The sequence below is a fragment of the Arabidopsis lyrata genome (genome assembly GCF_000004255.2).
Source record: "Arabidopsis lyrata subsp. lyrata unplaced genomic scaffold ARALYscaffold_7, whole genome shotgun sequence".
In the NCBI taxonomy this organism is placed as follows: Eukaryota; Viridiplantae; Streptophyta; class Magnoliopsida; order Brassicales; family Brassicaceae; genus Arabidopsis; species Arabidopsis lyrata.
The window spans coordinates 2,039,474-2,057,919 of record NW_003302549.1 but is presented as its reverse complement, the minus strand read 5'-3'; the positions used below and the strand labels follow the sequence as shown (position 1 = coordinate 2,057,919).

General features: G+C 34.6%; 4 protein-coding genes across 7 annotated transcripts; 1 reads left to right on the top strand and 3 right to left on the bottom strand.

Moving 5' to 3' along the window:
• Positions 1-1,976: 1,976 nt before the first annotated feature.
• Positions 1,977-3,159, bottom strand: LOC9303111 (chaperone protein dnaJ 11, chloroplastic). The gene has a single exon (XM_002866993.2). It carries the CDS (start codon positions 2,865-2,867, stop codon positions 2,253-2,255), a length of 615 nt encoding a protein of 204 aa, XP_002867039.2. The 5' UTR covers positions 2,868-3,159; the 3' UTR covers positions 1,977-2,252.
• A 1,562-nt stretch (positions 3,160-4,721) lies between these two features.
• LOC9305118 (DNA-(apurinic or apyrimidinic site) lyase 2) lies at positions 4,722-7,869 on the bottom strand. Of its 2 annotated transcripts, none has more exons than XM_021018372.1 (10): positions 7,628-7,869; positions 7,415-7,526; positions 7,102-7,323; positions 6,933-7,018; positions 6,729-6,844; positions 6,547-6,627; positions 6,215-6,418; positions 5,935-6,086; positions 5,148-5,824; positions 4,722-5,076 (listed from the first exon to the last, which is right to left on the bottom strand). In XM_021018372.1, exons 1-10 carry the CDS (start codon positions 7,733-7,735, stop codon positions 5,005-5,007), a joined length of 1,830 nt encoding a protein of 609 aa, XP_020874031.1. In that variant the 5' UTR covers positions 7,736-7,869; the 3' UTR covers positions 4,722-5,004. The 2 variants fall into 2 exon arrangements, with proteins under 2 accessions (XP_020874031.1, XP_020874032.1); XM_021018373.1 differs by having other exon boundaries at positions 7,415-7,548; positions 7,628-7,710.
• A 116-nt stretch (positions 7,870-7,985) lies between these two features.
• On the top strand, positions 7,986-15,189 carry LOC9303110 (transcription factor bHLH11). 2 transcript variants are annotated; one of them, XM_021018375.1, is made up of 5 exons: positions 7,986-8,152; positions 8,221-8,336; positions 8,419-8,546; positions 8,622-9,011; positions 14,990-15,189. In XM_021018375.1, exons 1-5 carry the CDS (start codon positions 8,076-8,078, stop codon positions 15,113-15,115), a joined length of 837 nt encoding a protein of 278 aa, XP_020874034.1. In that variant the 5' UTR covers positions 7,986-8,075; the 3' UTR covers positions 15,116-15,189. The 2 variants fall into 2 exon arrangements, with proteins under 2 accessions (XP_020874034.1, XP_020874035.1); XM_021018376.1 differs by lacking the exon at positions 14,990-15,189 and adding an exon at positions 9,107-9,439.
• LOC9303109 (calcium-dependent protein kinase 18) lies at positions 15,145-18,444 on the bottom strand. 2 transcript variants are annotated; one of them, XM_002866991.2, is made up of 12 exons: positions 17,801-18,444; positions 17,493-17,623; positions 17,359-17,400; positions 17,143-17,254; positions 16,961-17,039; positions 16,715-16,884; positions 16,506-16,632; positions 16,306-16,421; positions 16,116-16,223; positions 15,976-16,038; positions 15,720-15,893; positions 15,145-15,653 (listed from the first exon to the last, which is right to left on the bottom strand). In XM_002866991.2, the coding sequence occupies exons 1-12, from the start codon at positions 18,116-18,118 to the stop codon at positions 15,489-15,491; spliced, it is 1,605 nt and encodes a 534-aa protein (XP_002867037.1). In that variant the 5' UTR covers positions 18,119-18,444; the 3' UTR covers positions 15,145-15,488. The 2 variants fall into 2 exon arrangements, with proteins under 2 accessions (XP_002867037.1, XP_020874033.1); XM_021018374.1 differs by having other exon boundaries at positions 15,201-15,653; positions 16,306-16,632.
• Positions 18,445-18,446: the final 2 nt, after the last annotated feature.

Below are 18,446 nucleotides of genomic sequence, written 5' to 3'. Positions count from 1 at the left end.
GTGATTTAAATCCTTACTTTTACGTTGATTTTCATTTTAATCATAAATTCTCATTGACAAAGCCAATTGAGGCACATGCTAACTAGCTAAAGGGATCAATAAGAAGATGTCATCGCATAACTGGCACTTCGAATCCATCGCATAATTTTTCTTCTACACCAACATGGTTTTCATCTTCCTTTTCGTCTGTCTGATTGTTCCGTTTAGTCAGTTAACAATGTGTCTTAATTGGTTTAGTCAACGAGAATTCGTGATTAAATTAAAGTCAACATAAAATAGAGGATTTAAATCACCAAATCCACATAAAATTAAAGATTTAAATCAGCAGGTCCAGAGTTCATGCTTTAAACCAACAAAAATGGTAAACTGATGATTTAAATGACATTTTTCCCAATTCAATAAAACTATTTTTCCCAATTCAATAAAACTATGCGATATACTAATGCAAATAATCTCTTCCCTTTTTATTGCCTTTCAAGGCACATTCAGCAGCTCGCATGGACACAATCCAGAATTATTCATACGATTCAATAAAAAAAAGACTTAATCACTTCACCAGACTTCATTAATTCGATTGGATAAAAGTTCATGTCAATTCTTTCTCAACACTATTTTGAAGTAGTTTTACAAGATATTACAACACAAGTGGATCTAAATTATTTTCTTATTTAATTATTTATATACACACAGGCAAGCAAAATAATAGGACAAGATACTATGAAGATATTTGTCCCAAACAAGAAATAAAGTAATTACCTAACTAAATGATTAAAATCTTTTGTTTACGAATTGAGAGTGTTATGCGGCTTCTGCCTCGTTCGTTTTATGTTTACTGAACAAGCTACAATAAGTTTTTCATCAAAAGTGAATAAATGGGTTCCATAAAATACAACTCTTTTTTTTTGTTCTCCAAACGAAGACAACGTGGTTACAATGAATCTATCTATATATAGTCCACTCGAGCACGTCTTTCAGTTAAACGTTGAATCACATTCTATTTAGTAGCAACCAAGAAAATAAAATCTAATCACAGACAAACAATGAAACAACAACAACAACAAAAGAGGAAGAGGAGCTACGAGTTGCAGGGATATTTGTTGCCTTCTTTTTGCTATCTATTTGTCTTAGATAAAGAAAAAAAGGACACACTATCTATCTTTTAGCTTCTAGAAGGACATTACTGGTCGAAATTTAAATAAATAAAAGTATTTACGACAAATATAAATAAATAAAAGTATCTAATATAATAATAAGTCCCGACAAATTAAGATAAAATACAGCAAAAAAAATAAAGAGAAGAAGATCTAAACGGACCTCTTATCAGTTTACTTTCTAGTTTCCACAAACTCGCGGCGCGGGCCCGTACTTTTGTCGCCTCTAGGGTTCATTATTAAAACATGAGACCTAAAAGATGACGTGGTAGTTACTATGGTTATCATTTAACCAACAAAGTCGTGCAAAATTTTCAACTAAGAACAATATGAATAGTCGTGCTCATAGATAAAATCAGTTCAGGCCTCCAAATTTATAAATCAAAATCTATCAAATTGTTGATGGGTTTGTTTGGTTGATCACATGGAAAAAAACTTCTTTCATTGGCCGTGTTCACGTGTTCTAGTGGGCCAGAAGATCATAATCACTTATGGATGCATCCCTTTTATTGCGATTAGTATTTTTTTATTTGGTCAGTTGGATGCATAATATCACAATTGTAGAGATTCCTAAATTAGACGATATGTGTTAACTCTATCTGTATCATAATAATACAATTGTTTCAGAATTTCACTTTTGTTTCACAATTTTCACTTTTAAGTATAGTTTAACTTATTAATCACAGAGCTAATATCGTTCTCTTGCATGGAAAACAAAACTTTAAAGAAGAAGTGGTCAAATCACTAATCAGTGCTTAGTGAGCTTCCCTTTCCGAAGATGGAAAGAAACAAAAAAAATTTCATCATAATCAAAATCAAACAGCTCTAATCAAAGCAAATATATATTTCCTCATTAATAATTAATTAACAATAGGATTCACAAGGTAAAAAACGAGTAGATCCTACGTAAACACGAAACAAACGGCACCGATCGCTCGTGGGGAGTGAGGGCGTATGGTAAGAACATGGCGTATGTTAGCACACTAGTTTCCGTCCACGTTAGCTTACTATACTATTAATAATTACAACGTCAAGCCCAGCTTTTACGGCTTCGTATTTACACTAATTAACTCGGTCTAACTCGTTCACCGAGTCAACTCACTACCAGCACTGATCGGTTTCCCAGTTCCGTCCGACGTAACTGCCCAACCCGGAGGTACCGACGGTCAAAGGACGGCTCCGTCGCAACATCCTCCGATCATAAACAGAGCGTTTCTCAGGATCCGAAAGCGTACAGTAAGCGGCGTGGATCTTCATGAATTCATCCGCCGATGAAGAAGTCCGATCAGTTCCCGCCACGTCTGGATGGCAGATCCTGGCTAATCTCCGGTAAGCCGATTTGATATCTTGGCTCGTCGCTCCTAAAGGAACCTCAAGGATCTCGTAAAGCGAAGCTGGCGCCGTCGTCAACCGCCGCGGGATCTGATGCAATCTCGGCGAATCCTCCGCGCAAGTGTAAGAGCAAGAGGCGGAGACGAGAGGTGGCGGAATCCGAGCCATGCGAGACGGCGGAGATATCGGAGAGAGAGGCGGAGATGAAGAGAGAAATGGATGAGCAAAGGAAGTTGGAGATGAAGAAAGCATCGTTGCTATATGAAACGTTGTCGTTTTCGAGTTTTGAGTTTCTCTGAGTTTGTTTTTGTTCGAGGAGAGGGAATAATTGAAGAAGAAAGCTATGGAGGGATATAATTTATAGGCGAAGAGGCGATTAGTCATTAATTGGTTAATTAAGATTTTGATTAGTTTATTAATTACTAAAACGGATATAGTAGGGCAAGTAGGATTAAGAGTCGGGTCGGGTTAAGTAGGATAAAGTCGGGTCGGATCCTGTGATCTGAGTCAGAAGAAAAAGGCTTATCCAGTTGGGGAAATAATTGCACAAGAGATAAGAATGTAGTACGTAAGATTTTTATTCATTAGTGGCCAAATTGTTCTGTGGCTGTAAATGTCATTTTAACATATTACAAAATATAAATTAATGCCAAAAGGAACCAAAGAAATAATTGCACAGAAATATTAATCACGTTTTGTTTTTTTTGGTTATTTATTCGTTTTAATTAAATACTTTCATGCAAATTTTTTTTTGTTATTAGCAGAAAAGTATTTTATGGTGGAAATTCAAAAAAGAATCTTCTTACGAGTAGATTTTTTTTTTCTTTCTAATTGTTGTAAGGAGACGTAATATCGACCGTGTATTGTTTGTTGGATACTGAGAAGACAGAAATAGATTTTTAGAAGATGGAGAAAAGTCTCTACTATATTTAAAGATTGCCGCCTCCCACCATGCAAACATATTTAATATTTATGTGCTTTATTTTCATTACTATAGGAATGGAAATACAAGAGCCAAGAGGCCAATGGTAGTAATCTGCAAATTTGGTTCGTGAGAAATTGTTTTCTTAGCTCACAGAATTCAATGATACCAACAAACTGTGTTTTATAGTACTAGATTACGATACATAAAAATTATCAAATATTTTCAAACTGTATCTTTGGTTGTCAATGTCATAATCAAGGAAAGTCGGTTTATTTTTTCTTTAGCTAAACATTCAAATATTCAATGGAAGAAAAGTCGACTGAATTATTTTATTTTTTTTTTGTTTTTTTTTTGTATTCTTCTGCGAGAGGTAATTCAAAAGAACCGGAATCACGGATGGGGATTAAATTAAGTGTAAATTAAACTCATTTTTATAAGTATGGGTCATTAAATTTTTGACTAAACTAACCTTTTGAAATCGAAGTTTTATTGACAACCGATATGAGTAATTAATTTTTGAACGAGCAAAAGATAATCACAAGTTTTAAGTTGTTATCAAAAGCCATTACGTTGAAAAGTCTTAAACAGGACCAACTATGAAAATGAAAAGAGCTCGTGCCTATTACAATCAAATTCGACTCTCCTTAGTCCTTAAACAAGATGATCACGTAGAAACCAATAGACCATAATTCTTGTTCTAGAAGATTGTGATTGTTGTAAGCAAACTATTGTAATCGTATAATCTCTACTTCTTCTCCAACCACGTGTTTGGTCGACATCCCAAATTCCAATTGGTGTGGTAACTAGTGCCCATCGATTCACTTGTTTTTAGATAAACTTATCTTGATCAAACATCATACTAATATTTTTGTAAATCATTTTCATCTTCTTTTACCTTTTAATTTGTGAATGATGAGAAATATCTTTCTATAAAAAGACAGATTGTAGAAAATGTATGAATTTAACAAAGAGAGAACTTACTATCTCCAAGTCTTTTGACATCTTCAAAAGCCAAGTTTTTTATTTTTATTTTTAAATTTTTTTTTTGTTGTTAACCCTTCAAAAGCCAAGTACTGTAATATACAATTTTTACATGTATAAATCGAATAAAACAATCGCAAGTGACGTCGAAGATTGACACCACCAATTTCGTGGGTGACACATTCCCTTCCATCAGCATATTGTGCTTTCATGTCATCTTCCATATTAATATAAGGGAAATAAAATAATACATAATTCCATACACACACATACGTATACGTATACGTATCCATGTGAATCAACATAACCTTATATAATCAGATTCCTGCAACTTGTAAATTTAGTATATTAGCTGCTATAAAGCTAAAAGGTTAATCACATTAGAAGAAACAATACATTATACAACGAGGAGGACAAGAGGCAGAGACAGGAACGTGGAAAGAAGCTTCATCCAGCAACTTTACACATTGGTCAAGAGTCAAAACTCTTAGAGATTAAGATAACATTAACTATATACCGACATTGTCGAGTTTCTACGGTGTACCTGAGCTCACTAGATTAAAATCCTTGGTTCCTCAATACTCAATCATGGTTGATCTCAATCTCATCACTCTTTTACTTGTCTCTGAATTTTGATGAAGCCCATTTGAAATAACCACAGTTTGCTTCTGGATTAGAGGAAGGTCCCTGCAAGAGTTGTAGATATACTTAGCATGTAATTACCACGGTTAAAAAGACTTGGTTAAAGTCTCTTTTACCTCAGCTCGAGAGCAGACGTAGAATCTGCGCCCAAATGTGGGACCTGGTTTCTTGACAACCCTAGCAACACAAGCTTCTTTATGTCCTTTGCAGAGAGGTATGCTGTTTTGCATTAGGTTTTGTATTCTTTGCCACTCCATTAAAGCTGCATCGTTCTTTTGTTTAGCTGAAGAACTGCTTTGATCCTGTTCCTGTGTTGAAGTAGTCGGTTCGCCGTCTTCTTTGCTGGAAACATTCGGTTCTGTGATGCTTTCGGCTTGGGAGCTGGGACTGGAGGAAACATAGGAAGAAGAACTATCCCTGCCATTCTTAACCTTTGAGTTTGTAGTGAAAAAAGACTTGAGAGAAAGCTGAGATGATTGGATTTTCCTTGCTTTTTTCCTGTCTCCATCTCTAGAGATGTTCACAGCTCTACCTGATGATACACGAATTCCATCACAAGTGTTATCAATGGAACCTGTTGATGCCACCGTTTCTGCTTCTGTAAAGGCACAAGTGGATTCATTCTCAAAAGAACAAGATTTCTCAAGTGAAATTCCCATTGAAACACAGTTTCTCAGTGGTCCTGTAGAAATATCCCCACAACTTGACGAAGCATTACTTTGACTCGATGATGAACATGACACCTCAATGGCTTTGGCTTCTTCATTGGCCCGCTTCTTCATAAATACCGATACTGTTACAGTAAAAAAAACCAGCAAAGCAAATTATAAAAAAGATAGATACAGGAATAACTTGAGAATAAGAACCAATACATCACACTGGAAAATATATAGTTTATTGTACCAAGAGTTTGCTGGAAACCATAAATCATGGGAAGATATCTCGAAGCTAATGGCGGCGTGCTGTGTTCGGGGATGTCTGGTAAATCATCAAAACTAGTGAATACAGGTACGTGGTCTGATCCCTTTAATTTTGTACCCAATCCACCTTTCCACCTGAAGTGTGTTCAGAAGTTGATTCACTGTAAATTTAAGATCCAAGTAAAATGAAAAAGGAATTCTCAAGTACTTTAGTCTTTTAAGTTGAAACACACATGAGATCATTCTTGATCATCTAGACTTACCTTGTTGCCATATTTTCATTCTTAAACCGCTTATACTCTGTTAATATTTCACATTCGTTGATATGGCAAGCAAGAAAACTATGACCCTGCTTATCTTCGTCCTGATGCAAGCATGATCCAGCAACTAAGATATGATCAATCCTCGAACCGTAGTTAAATTGTTCTGCTCCAGTACTTGAGGACCAACATGTGAATGCATCTTTCCTGTGAGATATCCAGAAATAAGCAATCAATGGTAAAACAAACCGTTCAGAGAATGTTATAAAACAATGGAAAAGCTAAATATGGATGGCTCCCTCATAAACACAGAAGAGGTGATCACAAAATTTCACCTTTCAGGATGTTTTGATCTGAAGACATCAGAGAATGAGCCTCCACGTTCAACTAGGAGAGATCTAAACCACTTCCTGAACCTGCATTTTTTATTGGCATGAAATGAGAAATCTGATAGGAGAAAAAGTCTTGAGTAAAGCAAAACGATTTAAGCAGAACATGAATATTAGTATTTACATACTCGTTTTTCTCGAAATCAGGCCCAGCTTCACATCGATCCACAGCAAAAGGAGCAATGTTGAGATCCCCAACAACAAATACCTTCCTTCCTTGACGCAGAAGACACTCCCATCTTCTCTACAAGAAAACTAAGAAACAGTTAACCCAAATATCATTATAAGCCGAGGTATCTCATCGTAGTATATTCAGAAACCGATAAACTTACCTCTAGAATATCATAGAACCGATGCTTAAACTCGATCCTATCAGCATCATCAGCTACAGCTCGCGGCCCATAAACATTGAAAACAACTGCCGAAACACATAAATACATACAAACTGTAATGAAAATATACACAAAAGAAGTTACATCAAAAAAAGGATTTGAGTCATACCAAAGTGGCCGTGATCAGTTATAACACACCGTCCTTCTTGGTCAATCCTAAGAAGCTCTTCTTTTTCATATTCCTCAAGACCTTCACCTACTGCAGACATTTCATTCTTCCCACCTCGTGAATTACTGTTAACAAGACCAGTGATGCCTTCTTCTGCAGCAACAGGCAAAGCAATTTCACAGCTTGAAGATGCTGACTTTACCCTACAAAACGTTGCTACACCTGCAAATTTCAAGAACATTAAAATCTCCAACTTTTTACCATTTTCTCAAATTTTACTCTAAAGCCAATGAAGAAAAAGCTTGATGCTTACCCGAATAACCAGTACGACCTTTCTCACAAGTGCGAGTGCACGAGAAAAACGATTCATACCCATCAGCTATCGCCAAATCCGCTGTCAATTCCTGCCTTCTCAGTTTCGTCTCCTAGATTCAAACGCGAGTATAACTATTCTTATGGATTCATCGACGAAACCGAAAAAAGGATTGAAATTTCAAACAAAAATCGACTGGGGATTGAAGTAAACCTGAAAGCAGATAATATCAGCGTCGAACGAATCGAGAAGTTTGAGAAGAGATTCAAACTGCGAAACTCGTTGCCTAAGGCCATTAACGTTGTAAGTCACTATCTTCATCTTCTCCTTCTTCCTCTGCAGTTCACAAAGATCGTTCCTTTAGGTAAAATTTGGATATTTGTAACGTTGGACGGTTGAGATCTGAGAAGACTAAAGTCAGTAGAATCGACGGTCGATACGTGGAGAAGTAGTTTGTAACCAGCCGTGGCATATAAAAGTGGCGCGTGGGGAGCACAAGTTATTGATTTGCCTCGTCGGCGTCCACCACCACCATTATCGCCGGATTTTTATATACTCACGTAGAAGACGAAGAAGGAGAAGACGAAACCAACTTCTACTTCTTCTCTATGGCTCTCTCTTTATCTTTCTTGGAGTTTAGTTAGAGATTTTAACGTTGCAAATGGATCAAGCTAAAAATTTCTCTGAATCCGATTTTGCTGATGATTCCTCTGCTTCTTCTTCGGGACATAATCTCAGGTTTTAGTGTTTAAAAATGTAAACTTTATGGCTGTGTCATGTTTATCCATAGTTTCGTCTAATTACAGAGCTGAGATGGTGGTGGAAGTGAAGAAGGAAGCAGTTTGTTCCCGGAAAGCAGAGAGAGAGAAGCTTCATAGAGATAAGCTCAAGGAGCAGTTTCTTGAGCTTGGAAAGGCACTAGGTAATATACTATTTCACTAGATGAATACATATTTTCAATCTTTCTGTATATTGGAGTTAAGAGTAATGGTTTGTTTCTGCAGATCCAAATAGGCCTAAGAGTGACAAAGTTTCAGTTCTCACTGATACAATACAAATGCTGAAGGATGTAATGAACCAAGTTGATAGACTAAAAGCTGAGTATGCAACACTCTCTCAAGCGTCTCGTGAGGTGATTTGATTAACTTGTCCATTCTTGGATTTTTAGTTGAATGTGCTCTGCTCATCTTCCACTTTGTTTGCTCAGCTAATTCAAGAGAAGAGTGAGCTGAGAGAGGAAAAAGCGACTTTAAAGTCCGATATCGAGATTCTTAATGCTCAATATCAGCATAGAATCAGAAATATGGTCCCATGGATACCTCATTACACTTATCCTATTCCCCTAGTAGCAATAACTCAGGGTCAGTCCAGTTTTTCACCTTATTCAGCCTCGGTCAATCCTCTAATCAGACAACAAGCATCGGTTCAGCAACATTCTTCTTCTTCCGATGCTTCAATCAAACAAGATTTCAAAATCAAGCCTTTAGATTTGGATCTGATGAGGAACAGTAACCATTCAGGTCAAGGAAATGATCATAAAGATGATGTTGGTTTAGAGCTTGAGCTTAAAATCCATGCCTCTTCTTTAGCTCAACAGGTGAGGGATTTCTTCAATAGTTTTGCCAGAAAGCTCTTTTTGTGTTGTTACTATGTATATATTCCATGGACTAACCAAAGTTTACTTCCATGCAGGATGTTTCTGGAAAAGAGAAGGAAGCTTGACAACCACTGCAAGCTCATCAAATAGTTACTCATCATCTCAAGCTGTTCAAGATAGTTCCCCGGGTACCCTAAATGACATTTTGAAGTCATAAACTGATAAACATATTCCCCTAAGCCTTGTGTTTAATACCATGATTGAGAAAGGTACTCAATATATAACCCCACCAGATACTAAAACTTGTTGTAGATTATCCCCATGATTAACTATGTATTATTATCACAAGCAAATAAACACAAAAGCATTTGCAACTGAACTATTATTGTCTATGACCAATGTTATAAGACGTGAGACACATTTCCTAACTTACGACCAGATGGGTGTTCTCAGTATCCTTTATACAATTCTACTAGCCTCTATAGCATTTTCTTGATATGAGAGGGAAAAGCAGATTGTGACAAATAATGTGTTCTGTACATGGGAGATCACATTATTTTCAACGTGTTTTTAAACTAATTTTTATTTTTTAATGAATCTCATTGTTTTATTCTTAAAGTTTACTGAAAATTACCAAGTTTGACTCAAATTTAGAGAAAAATAACTAGATTAACACCCAAATATTGTGGTTTACTAGAATAACACAAATTTTGTGTTAAAAGACCAAATACCCATTTTATTTTCAGTTCTATTAAAATAAAATAATTAAATTAAATAGAAAATTTAAAAATACAAAAAAAATTATAAAACCAAAAAACGAAAATTGAAAAAAAAAAAACAAAAAATACAAATGAAAAATATATAAATTGAAAAAAATAAAAAAAAAAATAAAAAATAAAAAACAAAAAGAAAACAACTACCCATTTTATTTTCAATTCAATTAAAATAAAATAATTAACATATAATAACTAAATTAAATAAAAAAATTAGAAAAAAATTACAAAAAGACAAAAAAATTAAAATGAAAAAAAAAACATAACAAAAAAAATTAAAAAAAAAACAAAAAAATAAAACAAAAAAATACAAAAAAAAAAATTAAAAAGAAAAAATATATAAAAACGAAGAAAAAATTATCTTTATCATATATTAACAAGGAGACAGCCACACATGAACCATCTATTATAAATAAGTCTGTCGCGATAAGAATATGTCTGTCATTACCTTATTGTGCAGATTAAAATTTTATTTTCATCAATAAAACTGTCATCATACGACAGATTTTTTTATAGTCTATCTGAAATCTGTCATAATATAAAAAAAATCTCTCATAACATAAAATATTTGGGTTGTGAGTATATGTCATTCTAGCAATTTATATTTTTATATAACAAATCTGCTATCACACTCCAGATTTTTGTTAAGAAAAAAAAAACTGTCATAACATAAAATAAATCTGTTATCACTAATAAGTCAAACTAGTAATTATATTTTTAATAACAGATCTTCTACATTATAATAGATTTTTCTCGAAAAATATAAGTCTGACGCCACTAAAACAATAAATCTGCCACACATTTTAATAAATCTGTCAAAATTACGAAAGTCTGTGGTGTCATCATAAAATAAGTCTGTCGTGAGAAAAAAATCTGCTACAAATTAAATATCTGTCGTAACCTATTTTAAGTAAGTCTGTAGGAAAAAAAAAATCTGTCGCAAAAAATCTGTCATAGAAAAATAAGTCTGTCATGGTAAATAAACCTGTCACAACTAACCCAGCAAATTTTTCAAATAATTTTTTTTTTCCAAATTTTTTTTCACCACGTTTTTTAAATATATTTAAGGATATTTTTGACTTTTTTTTATTCCTAACAAAGAGAGAAAGGGTATTATGGTCATGAAAATAACTCATTTAACCCCTAAATTTTTTGAGACATTCTAGTAATTAAACTCATAATTTGGGTTAATCTAGTAACTTTCCCTAAAGTTTAAGGGTTAAATTGTTTTAAATTTTACTGACAATCATTATTATTTTTTAAAATTAAGTTTAAGTGTTAAATCTATATTACGAGAAAACATTGTCGAACTTCGAACACCAAAGCTTACGGACCAACTAAGAACAGGATGTCTAGGCGCGGTTAGTTTTCGACGTGTTTAAAAATTTTAACACTTAAACTAATTTTAAAAAAATTAATAGTAAAATTAACATGGTTTTAGTTAAAAGATTATTTTCTTAAAGTTTAAGTGTTAATTATTTTAAATTTTAGTGATAATCATTATTATTTTTTAAAAATGAGTTTAAGTGTTAAATCTAATTACGTGAAAAATGCCGAACTTCGAACACCAAAGCTTACGGACCAACTAAGGACGGGATGCCTAGGAGCGATTAGTTTTGACGTGTTTAAAATTTATCACTTAAACAAATTTTAAAATTTTTTAAATAAAATTTCATGATTTTATTCTTAAAATTTATGTGTTAAATTATTTTAAATATTAGTGAAAATCATTATTATTTTTTAAAAATGAGTTTAAGTGTTAAATCTATATTACGTGAAAATATTGCCGAACTTCGAACACCAAAGCTTACGGACCAACTAAGGACATGATGCTTAGGCGCGGTTAGTTTTTCATGTGTATAAAATTTAACACTTAAACTAATTTTTAATTTTTTTTAATGAAATTTCATGGTTTTATTCTTAAAGTTTAAGTTTGTTTTAAATTTTAGTGAAAATTATTATTATTTTTTCAAAATGAGTTTAAGTGTTAAATCTTTATTACGTGAAAACATTGCCGAACTTCGAACACCAAAGCTTACGGACCAACTAAGGACGGGATGCCTAGGCGCGGTTAGTTTTCGACGTGTTTAAAATTTAACACTTAAACTAATTCTTAAATTTTTTAATGAAATAACATGGTTTTATTCTTAAAGTTTAAGTTTGTTTTAAATTTTAGTGAAAATCATTATTATTTTTTAAAAATGAGTTTAAGTGTTAAATCTATATTACGTGAAAACATTGCCGAACTTCGAACACCAAAGCTTACGGACCAACTAAGGACGGGATGCCAAGGCGCGTTTAGTTTTCGACGTGTTTAAAATTTAACACTTAAACTAATTTTTAAAATTTTTTATTGAAATTACATGATTTTATTCTTAAAGTTTAAGTTTGTTTTACATTTTAGTGAAAATCATTATTATTTTTTCAAAATGAGTTTAAGTGTTAAATCTATATTACGTGAAAACATTGCCGAACTTCGAACACCAAAGCTTACGGACCAACTAAGGACAGGATGCCTAGGCGCGTTTAGTTTTCGACGTGTTTAAAATTTAACACTTAAACTAATTTTTAAAATTTTTTTAATGAAATTACATGATTTTATTCTTAAAGTTTAAGTTTGTTTTACATTTTAGTGAAAATCATTATTATTTTTTAAAAATGAGTTTAAGTGTTAAATCTATATTACGTGAAAACATTGCCGAACTTCGAACACCAAAGCTTACGGACCAACTAAGGACGGGATGCCTAGGCGCGGTTAGTTTTCGACGTGTTTAAAATTTAACACTTAAACTAATTCTTAAATTTTTTAATGAAATTACATGATTTTATTCTTAAAGTTTAAGTTTGTTTTACATTTTAGTGAAAATCATTATTATTTTTTAAAAATGAGTTTAAGTGTTAAATCTTTATTACGTGAAAACATTGCCGAACTTCGAACACCAAAGCTTACGGACCAACTAAGGACGGGATGCCTAGGCGCGGTTAGTTTTCGACGTGTTTAAAATTTAACACTTAAACTAATTCTTAAATTTTTTAATGAAATAACATGGCTTTATTCTTAAAGTTTAAGTTTGTTTTAAATTTTAGTGAAAATCATTATTATTTTTTAAAAATGAGTTTAAGTGTTAAATCTATATTACGTGAAAACATTGCCGAACTTCGAACACCAAAGCTTACGGACCAACTAAGGACGGGATGCCTAGGCGCGTTTAGTTTTCGACGTGTTTAAAATTTAACACTTAAACTAATTTTTAAAATTTTTTAATGAAATTACATGATTTTATTCTTAAAGTTTAAGTTTGTTTTACATTTTAGTGAAAATCATTATTATTTTTTAAAAATGAGTTTAAGTGTTAAATCTTTATTACGTGAAAACATTGCCGAACTTCGAACACCAAAGCTTACGGACCAACTAAGGACGGGATGCCTAGGCGCGGTTAGTTTTCGACGTGTTTAAAATTTAACACGTAAACTACTTTTTAAAATTTTTAATGAAATTTCATGGTTTTATTTTTAAAGTTTAAGTGTTAAATTTGTTTTAAATTTTAGTGAAAATTATTATTATTATTTTTAAATGTGTTAGTGAAGGTTTTAAAGTAATTAGTTTTAGTTTTACTTAAACTAATTATTAAAGAAAGAAAAATAAGATTGAAAAAAGTAATACCTTGTTGGATTTTGTAGCAAAGAAGGCCCATACAAAAAAGCCCATTCGAACTTGGAATGATTGCTTTCTTTCTGACTTGCTTCAGGGCATGTGAATGGGCTTTTTGTTGGGCTGAAGATGAGATTGCAATCCAAGACCTTCTTCTCCACCACCGTGTCCGTCACCGAGAACGCAAAAGCTTCCGATGATCCTCCTGAACCAGAGCATTGAAGATAGTGTAAACAAGATCCGACGTCCTTGAAGTCAAACAAAACCTCCCAAGTCAAACAAAAGCTCCGTAGACGACGAAGACTGACAGAAGATCGAGAGACGAAGAAAGAAGAAGAATCAGAGCATCATCTTCTTCATTCACGCCAAAGATTTTTCCAGAGAAAATCATGAAGTTCGAAGAAATCAAATATGAAATTGAAGCAGGAACCGATGAAGATAATGGTAAAAAACCAGAGCAATTGGCGCACATAATTTCATATCTCTCACTCTATACCTCTCTCTCTCAATCTCTCTGTTTTTTTTGATGAAACTAAAACAACGATTACACATAGAGAGAAGAGAAGGCTCGAGACTCTATATTTATAGACTCATCTTATGTGTTTGGGATCAAAGTTTCCTTTTTTCACTCTTTTGTATTGTTTCCTTTTTTTTAACACAACGGTCAAAAAAGCAAAGTATCTAAGCGTATCTTCTAATATACAACGGTCGTATATACTCTTTTCCTGTTGTTTTTCCTTTTTTGAAACAAATCTTCTGTATTGTTTCCTTTTTTTCACTTGGGTTCGAGAAAGTTTAGAGCAAAAATAGATACGGCTTACCATAGCCAAGATTCTAGAGCGAAGAAGAAAAAGATACTTGTGTTCAGGATTTCAATACTGAGATGGAATCAACTAAGGCAGAGGCAGAGGCTCATGATTTGCTAGAGAAGGAATTGGAAGAGGTAGCTACGGATTGTAACCAAATGAAAGAGAGCGCTTGTGGTTGCAGAAACAGAGCTTGAAGCTACAACGGAAGGAGAAACTCGACGAAAGAAGATGAGAAGAATTCACTTCTTGATGATGAGAACAATATAGGTTTTGCTTGAAGCTCTTGTTGCTGCTGAGAATTTGAGCAAAAACGCTAACGAAGAGAATCATAAGCAATATCCTTTTATTATATACCCATCAATCAATACTCACAATTCTTCTGCAAACACACAAAGCGATACAAAAATTTCAGATTTTGCAATTTCCCTTAGAATAAATTGAAAACAGAGTGGCCCTGTTTTTGTGTGTTTACCAAGAAAGAATTGCATTTTGTTAAGGATAATCTTTCTCGGTGTTTTTGTGTGTCAAGTCTTTAGCTTTGGATCTGGTGATGAACAATAACCATTCAGGTCAAGGAAATGATCATAAAGATGATGTTGGTTTAGAGCTTGAGCTTAAGGTCCATGCCTCTTCTTCAGCTCAACAGGAGAGTGAATTCTTCAATAGTTTTGCCAACAAGCTCTATCTGTGTTGTTACTATGTATATATCTCATCATGGACTAACCAAAGTTTACTTCCATGCAGGATGTTTCTGGAAAAGAGAAGAAAGGAAGCTTGACATCCACTGCAAGCTCATCGAATAATTACTCATCATCTCAAGCTGTTCAAGATAGTTCCCCGGGTACCCTAAATGACATTTTGAAGTCATAAACTGATAAACATATTCCCCTAAGCCTTGTGTTTAATACCATGATTGAGAAAGGTACTCAATATATAATCCCACCAGATACTAAACTTGTTGTAGATTATCCCCATGATTAACTATGTATTATTATCACAAGCAAATAAAACACAAAAGCATTTTTGCGTGTATCTCTTTGCAACTGAACTATTGTATTGGACCAATGTTATAAGACGTGAGAAACATTTCCTAACCTTGCGACCAGATGGGTGTTCTCAGTATCCTTTATACAATTCCACTAGCCTCTATACCATTTTCTTGATCTAAGAGCGACAAGTGACAAATAACGTGTTGAGTACATGGGAGATCAGAGTTTGTGGACTTGGTGATTTGTGAAGTAATTTACATCTTTTGTGAAAGCTGGTAACCAGGAGGGCTTTTAACATTTCTTGACTTGAGGCTTGCACTTCTCAAAAGTCTGCGAAACTCATTGATGCTGATTCTCCCATCTTTATCAATGTCGGCTTCTTCAAGAAGGGGTTCGATGGAGCCTTTCAAACCCGTTTGCTGCAAACATTTATTCTCAGAAAACAAGGTAGACAAAGAGGAGAATGTATAAAGCATGAGACTGACCAATCTAAGTTCCTCGGGAGTTATAAACCCATCTCCGTCTATGTCAAACTTGTCAAATGCTGCTCTTGACCTCTGTTGCCACTTCTCAGAGTCATGCTCCTCCAATTGGTTCACGTGCAAAGCAGCCACCACAAACTCAGTGAAATCCACCAATCCATCAGTGTTGCTATCAATCTGCAAAGACACAGACACATTTTGGATGATACACTAACCTGTGGAAGAGGCTTTAGTCCTAATATGTACTCAGTTTACCTACCGCTTGAAGAATCTCTGCAACTCTTGCATCCTTCAGTTTCCAAGGAACATCTTTCGCAAGAGCCTGTTAAGATTAGAAAGTTAACAAACTCTGTTGCAGTCATGCAGTGAAATCGCTTACTTATGTTGTCTTCTTCTTACCTGCCTCATCTCTTCAAGGCTTATCGAACCGTTCTTGTCAATGTCAATCGCATCAAACTGGTCTCTGAGATCATCCAGCTCATCCTCATCAATTGTTGTCGCCAGAGCCTCCAAAAACACAACAACTCAGGTAAAGAAAAAACTCAAAAACTTTCATATGAAATACAATCTCTCTCTCTTTCTTGATTACCCTCAGAGCAATCTGCTTAAGGCGGCTAAATTTCACAAACTGACGCATATTGTTAAGAACAGATATGTCTATTGGAACCTCTGAGGCCTCACCTCCTTCTTTCACCCATGGATGTGCTACAAACCAAATCCAGAAGTTAAGTAAATATAACCAAAAAAACAGTGGAAATATATGGCATTTGCATATGAAGAACCACGCACATAGCGCTTGAGCTGCTGTTAACCGTGCCCGCGGCTCCTTAACTAACAACTTCTTCACGAAATCTTTGGCACCGTTGCTGATGGTTGGCCATGGGACTTCTCTGAAATCAGGTTTTTTTCTCATGACCTGATTTCCATGAACAAAACACGTTATGGATTGGATTGTTTTAGATTTTTGTTTTATTTTTCTCAAGAAGAGAGTACTAGACCTCATTGAATATTCCGTCTTGAGTCTTATCCCAGAAGGGTCTTCTCCCGCAGAGAAGAATGTAAGTGATGACACCAATACTCCAAACGTCTGATTCAGGTCCTGACCTACGTTTCAACACTTCAGGTGCGACGTAGTATGCGCTTCCTACTATATCCTGAAATTTCATTCCTGCCATTTTGACAAAATCACCTCCATTATCTATCATTCTGCTCTCAGAGACAAGTGAAACACTTACAACATTTACCTGGCTTTATGAAGTCTGACAAACCAAAATCTGTAGCCTTTAGAGACGAACCTTCTTCGGTTGATTTGAACAGAAAATTCTGAGAGGGTAAAAGGGATCATAAATCTTTTTAAAGTGATGAAGATTCTTTCACATATGGATTTGCAATTTCCAAGCATTGAATCAAACTGGACCGTACCTACCTCTGGCTTCATGTCGCGGTGCACTAGACCTCGTAAATGACACTCAGCTGCAACTTTCAGCATTTGTCTCACCACAACCGCTGCATCTTTCTCGGTGTAACGGCTATCTTTCCTATATACATATACACATAAAAATTGACTTGATGTAACTTCTCATCTTTTCCTACAGAGTTTTAACATTATTTTTCTGTTAACACAAACTACTGTTACTCTTACTTAGCTAGTATTCGATCTAGCAATTCACCACCTTCACATAACCTGGAAAAAGACAAAACTCATCAAAACCAGAGTAAATTCATTTTTTTCCTTGTTTCACAAGAAAATGGATGATAATAAAAACAGAGGCTTACTCCATGACTATGTAAATATAGTTGTTGTCCTCAAATGCATTGTGAAAGCCAACCACATTCTCATGCCCACCTAAAGCTTGTAGTATCTTCACCTCTCGCTTCACATCTTCCACTTCAATCGGTTGAGTCATCTATACCACACCAAACAACCCATGGAATTAGGCATTACTCAACCGCTTTCGCAACTAGAGATGGAACTTACTTGGTTTTCAAGCAATCACATTCGTTACAGGTTGGATTTTTAGGTTTACTAATAGAAATGGAACTTTTTCGAATCAAATTGATGATGTTTTTTCTTTTTTTTTTACCTTGGCCTTCTCGATTCTCTTGACTGCGACGCGATTGCCGTTGTTGTTATCGGTGGCGACATAGGTAAAGCCAAACTGGCCGTGTCCGAGCAATCTCCCGATGATGTATCGATTATCGAAATCCTTAGCGTAACCAAAATCGATGCGCTTACCGTACGGTATCCCTCCCCCGTGCCTCCATTGGATCTTGTTCTTGCTCTTCTTTGTCTTCTTCTTGTTTTTATTACTAGCCTTCCCCTGCGTCGGAGAATGAAGATTAGGGTTCCGGCGACTGGTGCCACGTCTGGTGGCTTTAGGAGAAGAGAAACAGAGACCCATGTGATGATCTTCGGGTCTCTAATGGAGTAGATTTTCACAGAAATGCCAGATTGCAAAGAAGCGAGACGTTGAGATGATTTCGAGACATGGGAGGAGGAAGAAGCAAGGTTTGTGGCTTTGTGCAATTAACAAGAACAGATCTTTTAAATTTTTTGTCTCATTTTAACAACATTTCTTTATTAACAAGATTGAGATATCAAATTTGTTCAAAGCTTTTGGAAACAAAGGACACATAAATCGTGTTGACAGATAAAATTGTTTTTCCATAGACAAACTATCTTCAAAGCTTGTACCGCACGAAAATGAACCACTATTTCGACAGTTATTA

Excerpts from the sequence above, each read along its gene's own strand:
- LOC9303110 (XM_021018375.1), top strand. The coding sequence starts at position 8,076 with ATGGATCAAGCTAAAAATTTCTCTGAATCCGATTTTGCTGATGATTCC. Across the intron at positions 8,153-8,220 it reads TCTTCGGGACATAATCTCAG|AGCTGAGATGGTGGTGGAAG; the intron begins GTTTTAGTGTTT and ends GTCTAATTACAG. Across the intron at positions 8,547-8,621 it reads TCTCTCAAGCGTCTCGTGAG|CTAATTCAAGAGAAGAGTGA; the intron begins GTGATTTGATTA and ends TTGTTTGCTCAG.
- LOC9305118 (XM_021018372.1), bottom strand. The coding sequence starts at position 7,735 with ATGAAGATAGTGACTTACAACGTTAATGGCCTTAGGCAACGAGTTTCG. Across the intron at positions 7,527-7,627 it reads CTGATATTATCTGCTTTCAG|GAGACGAAACTGAGAAGGCA; the intron begins GTTTACTTCAAT and ends GTTTGAATCTAG. Across the intron at positions 6,845-6,932 it reads GGTTCTATGATATTCTAGAG|AGAAGATGGGAGTGTCTTCT; the intron begins GTAAGTTTATCG and ends GTTTTCTTGTAG.
- LOC9303111 (XM_002866993.2), bottom strand. The coding sequence starts at position 2,867 with ATGACTAATCGCCTCTTCGCCTATAAATTATATCCCTCCATAGCTTTC.
- LOC9303109 (XM_021018374.1), bottom strand. The coding sequence starts at position 18,118 with ATGGGTCTCTGTTTCTCTTCTCCTAAAGCCACCAGACGTGGCACCAGT. Across the intron at positions 17,401-17,492 it reads TATATTTACATAGTCATGGA|GTTATGTGAAGGTGGTGAAT; the intron begins GTAAGCCTCTGT and ends GTCTTTTTCCAG. Across the intron at positions 17,040-17,142 it reads ACCGCGACATGAAGCCAGAG|AATTTTCTGTTCAAATCAAC; the intron begins GTAGGTACGGTC and ends TTACCCTCTCAG.